The 13315-nt window shown below is 38.7% G+C and overlaps 1 protein-coding gene across 1 annotated transcript; it reads left to right on the top strand.

Annotated features, from left to right (window-relative positions):
- Positions 1–3: 3 nt before the first annotated feature.
- Positions 4–11736, top strand: CNTF (ciliary neurotrophic factor). Its single transcript, XM_072424411.1, has 3 exons — positions 4–103; positions 3457–3638; positions 9461–11736. Exons 2-3 carry the CDS (start codon positions 3543–3545, stop codon positions 9941–9943), a joined length of 579 nt encoding a protein of 192 aa, XP_072280512.1. The 5' UTR covers positions 4–103; positions 3457–3542; the 3' UTR covers positions 9944–11736.
- Positions 11737–13315: the final 1579 nt, after the last annotated feature.

Here is a 13315-nt window from a genome sequence, read left to right as displayed (position 1 = left end):
GGGAGGGTGAGCCGCATGGATTTGTTTAGGGAAAGAGCCTAGAGGTCGTCACGTGGTGCCCTGATAGCTGAGCTGGTGACGTCATCTCTGTCCGTAGTCATAGGTAAGAGTGAGTGTTGCATTATGGTGCCATGAAAGATGTGCGATGACAGTGCCTGTGAGATATCAGTGTTTTTCAGCATTTTAGCATTAGCTGCAGTGTTATTCAAACACCTATGTCATGTCATGATTTATGGCAATTTTTTTTGCAGGAAAATGCAAGGTCATAATTTCAATACACCATCCCCAAATATAATCACCCTTAGAAGTAATAGAAAAACTGATCACAACATATCATAACACTGCCCCCATGCACACCACAGTTCTTAAAACTGGCCCCACAGATCCTAAAACTGGCCCCACGCACACCACAGATCTAAAACTGGCCCCACGCACACCACAGATCCTAAAACTGGCCCCACGCACACCACAGATCCTAAAACTGGCCCCACGCATACCACCACCACCACAGATCTTAAAACTGGCCCCACGGTCACCCCAAATCACAACACTGCTACCCCAGAGGATTGGAGACTTTTTTGGCCAGGCAATGTGTGTGTCTATGTGTGTATGTAAATATATTTATATATATATATATATGTTTATTTATATATATATATGTTTGTTGTTGACTTTTATTCAGCCCCTCTCCCACCACTCTGTTTGTTTTTCCTGCTCTGGATCTTCCTACACTGCCTTCATAATGGTGACCTTATCAAGTTTGCTATGCAATATATTTCCAGTGGGCAGTTTTCTGCTCCATTCCAGTTTGGATGAGTTCTTTGTTACAATGTGGATATATTTCATTCTCAACATCTTTCTTTTTGATTAAATTACAGCTGTGTACAGATGGATTGTTTCTAAGTGGTTCCATTTTGGAACCAGTCCTGGACAACCCAAGAAGTCCAATAGAACAGGGACTGTGTACTAGAACATTTTGGCATGCTGTACATTCAATAATGCATGTTAGTACCTCATCCTTACTGCCCCAGGATATATACAAGTTGAAACTTACTGCCCACTGACATCTCATCAGTGCAACTGACTGCACAAGGTCTGACCTTTCTCCCTAGCTTTTTATTTTAATCTAAAATATAATCCCACCCAGTGGAAGGAATAGTCAACTGTGCAGAACTGACTTGGGGCCCCTGTTGGCTGAGGAGAACCCCAGGTCCTTGTGCAGCGGGACACTTTGCTCCTCTCTATGTCCGTAGCTGAACCATCTATTGGGAAACAATAAATCCTTGCCACTCTGAAAGGTGGTGAATTCAACAACAGAATCTTTACATCTGACATACTTCCAGGTGTGTACACTGCCTGGTCCCCTTCTGGGTTAATAGTTACACATGCCATGTCTGGAAGTGATGTAAGGGTCATCAGAAGGAACCAGGTTTTGTCACTGTCCCAGTTGGAACATTTACTACTGTCATCAGGGTATTTTTCCCTCCCACTGACACATTTGTTTTTCTTGACACGTGGGCATCACCCATTGATGCAGGGACATTTTCCAGCATCTCAGAGCAAACCTCTTTAAAGTGCACTCAAGTTTTATATAGCCGCATGCACCATTCAGCAAAAATGCTTCTTGTCTGTATTGGCACATGTAAGGGTTTATTGTATGTTGCATATTGTAAGGAAAATGCTCCACTTCTCCCTGAAAATTGTTGCAATTACAAATGCTTTGGTATTGTCATGTTTATTTCTTTTGTTGGCACTGGAAGAACAGAAAATAGCAGAGAGAGAGAAAAAAAAACAGACATTCCACACAAATGTCAATAATTGCCTAGACGAAATTATTGGCACCCTCAACTTAATACTTGGTAGCACACCCTTTGGAAGAAATAACTGATGTTAATCGCTTTCTGTAACAATCAATAAATCTCTTATTCTTTTCTTTGCCAGCACCGGGTCTCTAAGATTTGAAAGGTTCCTTCTCCCAATTGCTGTTTTTAGATCTCTCCCCAGGTATGGGATTTAGATCTGGATTCATTGTTGGCCACTTCAGAACTCTCCAGGACTTTGAAACCATTTTTGGGTGCTTTTTAAAGTATGCGTTGGGTCATTGTCCTGTTGTAAGACCCATGACCTCCAGCTGAGACCCAGCTTTTTGACACTGGACCCTTGATGTACACCCCAGAATTCTTTAGTAGTCTTCAGATTTTATAAATCATGCAAACAGCCAAGACTACCAGTGCCTAAAGCAGCAAAGCAACCCCAAAACATCAGTGAACCTCCTACATGTTTGACTGTAGGGAGTTTTTTTTCTTTGAAGGCTTCTTTTTTCTTCTGTAAACAGTCCAATGATGTGCGTTACCTAAAAGCTGTACTGTACTGGGACATTCTCCTAGAAGGATTGTAGCTTCCACAGGTGAGTTTTAGTAAACTTCAATCTGGCTTGTTTATGTTTCTGTGTCCATTTTCATTCAGATGGCTGAGCTGACTGAGTTGTATCCTGTGCTTGCAAGTCAGCTTGAATTTGTTTGGAAGTTAATTGAGGTTCTTTATCCACAATTCAAACAAATCTTTGTTGTAACATATCATGAATCTTTCTCTTTCAACCACGTCCATAGAGATTAGCTACATTGTCATGGGCTGTAAACGTCTTTACAATGTTTCGCACAGTGGACACAAATACATTAGGATTTGCAGAGATGGACATGTAACCTTGGATTGTCCATGCTTTTCTATAATTTTGGTTCTCAAATCCTGAGACAACTCTTTGCTCTTCCATCTTTTCTCCATGTTGCGTGTGTTGCACATGGACCATCAAATCTGAGAGACCCAGAGCAGCTAGCACAGGAAGAGTGGTCCAAAATCCCAGTGGAGAGATGTTCAAGGCTCACTGATTGTTACAGAAAGCGATTACCATCAGTTATTTCTTCCAAAGGAGTTGCTACCAAGTATTAAGTTGAGGGTGTCAAAAATTTTGTCTAGGCCAGTTTTGACGTTTTGTGTGAAATGTCTCATAATTTTTTTTCTCTTTCTTTTGTTGGAATTGGTGCATCTTCTGACAAGTGCAAGGGTTCCAATATTTTTGGACATGCCTGTATATATTACACTGCAGAAAGCATCCATGTATACTAGACCCTATGGAAAATCTATGTAATAAGACCTTTAATAGATTGGTGACACTGAGATGTATTTACAATCAGTAAGCCTCATTATGTCTACACTTCCCAGAAATGATCATTAAGCTGCATTGTGATAAGCGGCTGCACGGCTTTCTGCTGTGGATGCTTCAGGTCACACAACCCTAGAGTGGCTGGGTCACCAATGAAACATTCCTGGGCTAATCACTGGGATTAAACTGTTAATTCTGTGTGTATCCTGCTCCCTCTGTCACTGAGTTGGACTCTTTCTTTCTCTCACTCCCCCTCCCTCTCTCTCTCTCTACCCCTACGCTTTGCTGTTTGTCAGGCTTTTTCTATTGCTGACGCTTCCATTATAAAAGACCACGGGGCAGATGTACCATCTTCTTCCAAACCCATCCTAGCCATTTGGTCATGGATTCTGAATTGGAGCACCAGGATCTCTGCTTGCGAGTTATTCAACAGTTGCGCCAAATCAGGGCGGATCTCGTACACCTGACAGAGAAATATGTGAGATTTCTGGAAATGTCTTCTGTTATTTGCTTTTTTTTTTTTGTTTTTTTATTTATTTTTTTTAAATAAGGGTTCACTCATGCTGGAAGCATTCTTGTACATTTTTCTGCATTGTTTTGTAACCGAAACGATTCACACCAATGCATTGCTGAGCGTTGTTGAAAAGTACTGCATTTTGGCTGCATTGATCTGCATTGTGCCAAATTATTCAATACAATACTTTTAAAAATACAGTGCATATTATTGCATGTGTTATAGCATGATTGAGCCCAAAAGGGGGTTGAGAGGAATCATTTGATTAAAGTAAAATATAAGCTGCTGGTTGCTGTTAATTTTCTCAAAAAGTCAGCTGGCTGGCTGTTATTTTGACACAGTGCCACCAGTAATAAAAAAGACCAATACCCAATTAATAAAGTTCAAGCATGTATGTAGAACTCTGGCTAAGCTGACATGTTCTGTTTAACACCTGAAAGTGCTAGTTAGGCATAACCAGCATAATGACCCAGCAAATCGTATTTGCAAAGGAGCTAGGCAATGGCAGTGTTTCATATTTCTCTAATAGTGTTTCCTGTGCAATCCAAGATACTTGCCAATCAGGATTTAAAATTAAAGGCAATATTGCTTTCAAAACAAATTGGTGCTGTTCCTAAACTATGCATGAGCCAACTGTAATATCTTTCAACCAATCGGTTGGTAACTGGGGATAAAGACAAGGCAGATTTACTAAACACATTTTTTTAGCTCTGTGTGCACAAAGGAAAATGGCAGAGCTCAAGTTCAAATTCATATTAGCAATGTCACTGCCTTAAATGAGTCACAATGGCTCAGAATTGATAAGATTGAGAAACTGCCGGGAAAAATTAAGGTTGACAAAGCACCAGGACCTGATGGATTACATCCACGTGTCCTCAAAGAGCTGAGCTCAGTTATTTCAAAGCCATTATTTCTACATTTTAAAGACTCTTTAGTCACTGGCAAGGTACCGATGGATTGGCGTACGGCCAATGTGGGTCCTATCTTCAAAAAGGGAGCAAAGTCATTACCAGGTTACTACAGACTGGTTAGTTTAACGTCCATAGTTGGAAAGGTCTTGGAGAGTTTGATAAAGAACCACATAGAGGAGTTTCTGCTAGAAAATATTTTTATAAGTGATAGTCAGCATGGCTTCAAGAAAGACAGAAGTTGTCAAACAAATTTACTCTCTTTTTATGAAGAAGTAAGTAAACAGGTAGACAGTGAAATAGCAGTTGATATAGTGTACTTGGACTTTGCTAAAGCATTTGACACTGTACCCCACAGATGGCTAATATGCAAGTTAGGGTCGATAGGTTTAGAAAAGTCAGGAAGTATTTTCAGCAACTACTATAGACTGCTTTAAGAAAAAGCTGGATGCGTTTCTAGAAGCACAGAATATAACTGGGTATTAAGGCTTTAAAGTAAAAATACCAGTGACTGTTGATCCAGGGAACATCTGATTGCCTCATGGAATCAGGAAGGAATTTTTTTCTCTTGTTGAAGCAAATTGTACCACAGGTTTTTTTGGCTTCCTCTGGACCAACTATGTCTTATAGGGTTTTATATCTGGGATTTATATAGTTATTTATTACTATTTAACTATATATATATTCCAGTCAAAATTGCATGTTAATAGGGAAGGAGCTTAGTCTGAATGCATAGAAGTTTAGTAATTTATTGAGGAACCAACACCCCTGATTCCCTTTTGTTGCTAACTTGATATTCATCAGAACAAATCTGCCTATGATCTTGGAAAACACCTACTGGTGATGCTGGAGCTCATCTTCCAATGATGATGGAATATGCCTGCTTGTGATCCTAGAATCTTTCCTATGTGTTGCTGGAATACTCCTGCTGATAATCCTGGAACCTTTATTATGATGATGCTGGAATACACCTTCCGATGATTCTTAAACCATTCTTCTGGTGATGCTGAAATATGCGTGCCAATGATCCCATAACTCTTCTTTTGGTGATACTGTAATAGACCTGCTTATAATTCTGAAACCCTTCTTCTGGTGATGCTGGATTATGCCTGCCGATAATCCTGGAACCCTTTTTTTGGTGATGCTAGAATACACCTTCTGATGATCCCATAACCCTTCTTTTGGTGGTGCTGGAATACACCTGCTTATAATTCTGAAACCCTTCTTATAGTGATGTTGGAATACATTTACTTATGATCTTAAAACCGTTCTTTTGGTGATGCTAAAAATATGCTTGCTTGTTCTAGTGGAAAGAGAAAGAGGGAAGGGTCTTATAGGAACAACAGCCATTTAGCACGAAAGCTTTAAACAAAGGAGGTGATTACTGTGATAAACAGGTAAAATAGTACCTTTCTAGATTAGTGAAGCGGTATCCACTTTTGGGGATTTGGGAGAGAGGGGACAAAAGTTTCATGCCAGTTTTTTTTTTTTTTTTTGCCCTGCAGATACATAATGAACACAAACGGAAGTGAGATATATTTTTCCAAAGTGAAATGAAATCTCCACTCAGTTGTCATTGGGACAAGTCTTCTAATGTATGATTTTTCGATCACATTGAGTTCCAGTGAACAGTTTTGATTTTCTTTCAGTTTCTTTACTGGTCGCAATGAACTCTAGGATGAAGAGAGAGTGAATCTCTCCAGTTAGGATACAGACAGCTGTACAAACCTAACCCCACTAAAAGAAAAAATACACCTTCCAGCACAATGGTATAAAGGATATACCTGCTAAAAAAAATACTTGGAAGACAATAAAGAACAATATTTTTAAGAATTATTAAAGAACAACATCATTATAGTAATCCCCCCCTTTCTGGCCAGAGCCCCACAGTCTTTCACTCAAGCCAGTCCTGGGCAGTTCTTCGGCCTGCTGTACATGTGTGCTTGGGTTCTGAATCATTCCAATGGATAATTCTCTATTCTTACTTCACATGTCCAAGGCCATCCATAAGGATAAATGGGGATAGTGGTGATGCTGTGATGCATGACAGACACATACAAAAACTGTTGTCTGGAAAGGGCTTAGGAGGTATGGCTGCCAAGTAAATATATCAGGCAAAGAGTTGTAGTTGTTTATTTATAGGAACGTCATTATAACAAATACTGGAAAGATTTGAATCTTTGCTTAGATTTATTTCTATCTCCAAAAAGATTTGAATCTTTGCTTAGATTTATTTCTATCTCCAAACAAACCAAGCAGGGTTGATTGAAATATTTGATATTTAATACTTTGGGGGTGAGTTTAGTAAACATGTCCCATGATGCTGACATTCCCCAAGAAAATGCACCCTGTAAGACATCCAATTAAAATGGATTGGATGGCCCTGCTAAAAAAAAAATGTGTGAAAATGGGTTGGTGGACGCATGTTACAACACAATGCATAAAAAGGTCTCCTGAGAAGAATATATTATGCACTGTGTGCTGTATGAGTACTGGCTATAAACCATTTTAAGAAGATCATTCAAGATTTTAGATATTTTGGACTAACTAGGGGAGAAGGCAACTTACGAAAGTTTAAAATAGAAAAGTCCTCAACTGGATAAATGGTTCCTCCACCAGGTAGTTTAAAGTATTAGGAACAATTTTATAGGACTGAAGAAGAAATGTTGGGCCTTCTTTTGTGGCAAAGTTATGAAACTTTATAATGTTCACACTTCATCCATAAATACTACACCAAGAAAGGATGAGATCATTTTGATTATTTTTGCCCAGAACCAATGAGTTTCTGTACTGTTTCTATATTACCTACCCACACCTATAGGGTTATGGCACTGCCATAAAGGTGAGTGCCAGCCTAGGTTGAAATCCAGACTACGATCAGTGTTTCATAGATTAGATTTTTTTTTCTGTAGCAAAATAATCTTGGATGAAACCAAGATTCCTATGAAGAAGAAGCAACAGTTGGAGGATCCCAGGACTATGCATTTTATTTTACACAGAATACAAGTTGTCCAGGCCTCAACCATGAAGCAGATGGACATCATGGTGCGTCTGCTTTTAAAATATTTTGCTGACATTTTAAGCTTAGGTTGAATACATAACTATTTTGTTAGACTAAAAACATCATTAATATGCAGAACTAATCTATTATTCCTCTTTCCGAAGACTTTGCACACTATTAATGCAGTTTTCAGCATCCTTTCTTGAAATGCCTAACTTATATTGACATGTTTTCAGTGGCTTTTAAATGTACTTCATTTACTTTTTGAATTTTAAGAAGATTTACCTCTGAAGTTGTGCCCAATAAAGGAAAGTCAAGGACACAGGATTTGTCCCCACTATTTCTGTGAGCTTCCTGCAGCTGTTATTTTCCCCATAACTGACTTACCATGTCTTGTTCTCCACTGTCTTACAAAAAAGGCTTTGCTTCCTCATGTCTGAGTTGCCCTCCAAAGACTAATGATCTGATAACCAGTGGGGTAATGGGGGAGAGGGGCAGTAGGATACGTTCAGAATCAGGATCTCTGATAACTTCCCCACTTGCAAGAAGAAAAGGAATCACAGTAATTATATCACCAGCTGACCCTTTAAAATTTCAGAATACAGATGTATACCCATGAGTTTAAGGGGACACAAAGTGCACTTCTATTTTTTTTTTTTTTTTTTTTTTGAAGCATCCAAAACAAAATGTAGACTTTTCAAAGGACAGCTTAGACAGAATTGGCATTTTTAGATATCCTGTAGACAGCAGATCCTTCCTGTTCCATTCCAGAAACTTCATATATTCTTATGGGGGATCCAGCAGTATGCAGGACACATTATTGGCCCTGCTTCTTGACAAGGGGCTGGATTGTGGTGGAGCAGGATCTCCCGTTCCATTCCAGGAACTTCATATATTCATATGGATGCTCCACCAGGGCTTTGTATTGAGAGATGTACTGCATGTGAAGAGAAAATGTTCTTACTCTACGACACCATTAGGCTGGGTCTACACGGACGATTTTAAAAATGCATGTAAACGTTCCTACCACGTTTGTGTTTTTATGCACTTTACAAGCGTTTTGCGTGTTTTACTGCATACATAGGGTTTTCAAAAGTTTTACTTTTAACCTTTTCAGGGAATGAGTAAAAGGGTACAATAAAAATATTTGTAAAAAGACAAAGCTTTAAAAAAATATATTATTGAATGTGTGTGTTTTGTGCAACTAAACCTTTTTTTTTTTTTTTTTTTATACAGTTTATCCCACAATGACAGAATGATTCCCACAGCTGTATTCATGACATGAGCACAACCGTGGGACTCCTCCTGACAGTGAGGGATCCCTGGGCACTAGGGGTTAAATGAGGAGGACAAAAGGCTCCCCATTCACCTCAAGTGCTTTGTGATTGTCTGAAAAAAGGGAAACCCTGATGACAGCTCAAGTGTCATCAGGATTTCCCTTTCCTCAGCTAATCGGGGAGCGGAGCAATCAGCAGTGCAATCAGCATCGCTCTCCTGATTACTCCCACAGCCCTAGAGTAGCTGTGACATGTGTTCTGTATTCAAGAACACATACTACAGTTCTGCTAGGGCTGCGGGAGTAATCTCCTGGTGTAGATTAACCCATTGGAATGCATGGGAATTTCATACATGGGCTTTTAAAGCATCAGGTTGAACAATGGGAAAAACGTCCATGTAGACTTAGCCTTAGTGCAATTTTGCTTCAAAATCTTACAAATACAGAGATAACAATACAATATGTATTTATTTTAAATAATATCAATATAAATAATATCATGTGTTTTTTTTAATGATATCTATATATATATATATATATTTATATATAATATACAGTGAATTAAAGATTCATTTTGGCATGGCACTCCCTCTCTTTTCAGTCGGAGACTCATGGGTTTCACAGCTTACCACATTTTAACATTCGTGGAGGGAGCGCATCCATGGATTTGGACAGTTGGATGGAAATGGCCATGGAAGAACGATTGTTGGCCAACATTACTGCCTACATAAAACTTGAGAGACAACTAATGAAAGTGATAGAAGAACAGACCGAAAGTCTTCTACATGGGGAGAAGGACCTACACGGGGGCCTTCATAACCTACTGCAACAAGTGACCACGCTAAGGGCACAACTGGAGCAATTGGGGACCACCATGGGCCTGAAGATCGAGTCAGAAGAGGGCATTGATGAAGTTGATAGTGAATCAGGAAGTATGTTTGAGAGAAAGGTGAGGGGCTACCATGTCCTGAGAGAGCTATCCATGTGGACAGTGAGAAGTGTCAGAGACTTGCAAAAGTTGCAGAGAGAGAAGAAGAAGACATTGACCAACAATGAGTCACCAACTGAAGAGAATGGTCAATGAGGGCTTGGATAACTTGAAAAGAGGGTAATGAGAGGTACAGCAATTGGACAAAATGTAAAGAACACCTGTGCTTCAGCAATAAGCATAATTCTGATGGAGGAGGGTAGGAAGCAAATGTTGTACTCAGAATTTCACCAATGGTTTGAGTATATTTTAAAAGTGAAATGTTTGGGGCTTACTTTAATTCTATGTGTGCCCATGATATTCATCTGTGACAGGGCTGTGATGTTGGGTTTCAGGGCAGATTGGTAGGACATATCTAATGTCACCCAACACGGTTCCTTGACTTTTTTACCTTGGGGAAACCCTTAAAATAATTTTCAACAGCAATTAAAAAATCTTTTCTAATGAAGAAAAGAAGGAATAGAACACAAATCTTTTCTTTGGGGACACAGATAGCATTTAACTTTAATATCCGAGAGATCAGATGTGTATATTTCATAATAAGAAATCCAAGATGTGTATATTTCATAATAAGAAATCCAGCAAGTCAGTATGTTTTGGGGACTCAGATTGGCTTCCTTCATCAGGGCTCAGGAATTAAATGACAATTACCAGATTCAAAGATGTTAAATTGTTAAGATTCAAAGTATATATTTGAATGTGTAACAAAGCAGACTTCAGCAAGGTGGCTGCTTGAAGTTTGCTTTAAGCCCTCAGATAAATTTTTTGAATCTTGGCAATTTAACGCCATATCCAGAAATTGGAATTTCACTTTTGCGCCTTGAAGAAAGGGGCCCTTCTGATCCCATGTGCATAAGAACTGCCTAACCAGGGTTACTGTACTCTAAATCATAGACATAGACACCAGCCTTTAGATTCTGCCCCTTACACCTATACCTCCTGAGGAATTTAAACCTTTTTCTGGTGTACCCCAAAAAAAAATTGTCTGGAGATGGTCCCCTCTTACTGATGGCCATTGGTTGGAAAAAAAATACCTGTAAAGCCTGTGACTGTCAAAAGAACGTTATTTTGCAGCTAAGCTTAAGCCACCATTTCAAAATACCTTTTAGACTGAAAATACATTAGGAAAAAGACTAATGGCCTATTTATATATCCGTTATATTTCTAGGTACAGGTGCACTTCAAACAGTGTAGTAGTATTGGGTGTCAATTGCATTGTGGATTTTGGAAACTGAAGAAAAAGCATCGGTGTTCTCCCCGGCTTCTTTTAGCCAGGTGCTCCACCCGACACTTTTCAGAAACCACCTGGCTGTTTTTTGGGTGGTTACTATAAAGTTTAATCACAGTACACAGAGTTACCACCCAGGTTAAAAAAAATATTTCGGGGAGCAGGAAGGAGGGGAGCCATTGATTTTAAAATCCGTGCTAACCAGGTGCCAAACCCTTATCTCCCCTCACTCTGTATTTTACAATATGAATAGGTTTGCCCAATTGACTTCCCAGCACTGATATTGTATCATGTTTGGAATTTAGTGTAAATGTGTGAGTCCAATTGCACTAAATCATTCCTCATTTATTCATCAAATTCAGAATTAGCCACCCCTATCATTCTTCACATCATTAAAAGTGCATCTTAATGACAGGTTCTCTTTAAATCATTGATGAGACTGAAGACTGTGAAGGTAAACTATTAAGCTGCTACTTTAACGAATTTGAGTCTGGCAATATTTAACAATTTATAAGAATTCACTGTAATTTCTTGGGAAGAAGCAGTTAATTATATTTTACTCTTAAATGCTATTTATTATTTATTTAATAACTTATCCATTTGTAATTTTTGCTGATTATTAATTTATTGCATGAAAAATAAACCATGATGCTATTACTAATGTTGTGGTCTGTTCTGTCAAAAGTGGCTGAATATCTGAAATCATCAGATGTTTATGTGGGAGAACTTTATAGCAGCCTTTATATTATGGAGGAACCTTTGGAATAAATGTTAGGTCTTAGGCTTTGTAATAAAATGTTTGCAGTAAGTTGTTGATTTATGAATAAATATTAAAAGAAATATGGAATATGTTTTTAGCATATTTACCACCCAAGGGTGCTCTGTGCAAAAAAATTGTTAGTAGTAAATTAAATGAAATTATATAAATAATAATGACCACATAGGAAATGCAGAACTGCCCTCGTTTGAGGTCAATGTACTGTCCCCTTATATGGGTCAGTGTAGTGGTGGCCAATGTAGTGGCCATTTACACTGGTATTTGGTGGGGTGTCCCCACTTACATTAGAGGTGGTCGGTGTGATACCCTGCACTGAAATGCCCTCTTACATTGGTGGTCATTGTGATGCCAACTTGCAATGGTAGCCAATAAAGTGCCCCCTTAGACTGGTGTTTAGTGCAGAGCCCTTATAGTGGTGGTTCAAGCAGTTCCCCTTAGGAGGTTATTGTAGTGCTCCCTTACATAAGTGGTGGTTAGTTTCCCCCCCCCCCCCCCTAGATTGGTGGCCAATTTAGTGCCCTCTTTACATCAGTGGGTATCAATGTAGTGCCTTTTTACATTAGTGGTAGTTATTGTAGTGCACCTTTAATTGACAGAGAATAGTGTAGTGCCCCTTTAGATTGGTGGCCAATGTAGTGCCCCATTATTTCAGTGGTGGCCAATGTAGTGCCCTTTTACATTAGTGGTGGTTAGTTGATGGCAATAAGTGTAATATGTGTATATAAAATTACAAACTACATAGAAACAATTATTGATCTTTAAACATTGTTTATTGGGATGAGTAAAACCAATACCCCCACATTTGGTTAGCAATAGCGATTAAAGAATTCCAACAGGACTTCAGATAACTGTCTAAAAGGACATTTCCCTCAATTTAAAAGATTTCATATTAGTTCCTGTTGAGTAAAGCTGTCTGATAAAAGGCATGGTTTTCAATAATTCTCTTATTGTTTGGGTGGTGGTCACATGACTGCTATATTCCAGTTCTGCTTGTACAGGAGATCATTGGCAATGCAGGAGCTACATATTCCAGAAATCTGTGCAAAAAATCAATTTTCCCAATTTTCTTTACAGTGTGACTGCCTAAAAGAGACTGGATTTGCGTCAAGTACCCATGGGTTACTCTATTTGCAGGTTGGCTTGAAGTTATCGGGTGGAAAGTATTGTCAGCATCTGAACAGTATATCCTCAACCCTCCTTAGGAAAACTTGAACTATGTTGGATTTTCTTAAAGAAGAACTCTAGGTCTAAACAACAATTGAGGTTACCTCTGATGACCACAGCTAAGAATCTTATCTCTTGCATTATCAATGAGCTCGCCCAATTGTCTTCTCACCTCTCTTAACTATTAATAGCTCTATAATAATAATAAAATAATTCTAGCTCGGAAAAAAATTCTTCAATCTTGTTCAACATTTGTGGCATAAATTGTAGACATACTATACATTTTCCAAAATAAGTG

The sequence above is a fragment of the Pyxicephalus adspersus genome, chromosome 10, assembly GCF_032062135.1.
Source record: "Pyxicephalus adspersus chromosome 10, UCB_Pads_2.0, whole genome shotgun sequence".
NCBI lineage: Eukaryota > Metazoa > Chordata > Amphibia > Anura > Pyxicephalidae > Pyxicephalus > Pyxicephalus adspersus.
Note: the sequence above shows the minus strand (reverse complement) of the source record. Positions and strands in the feature narration are given on the sequence as shown.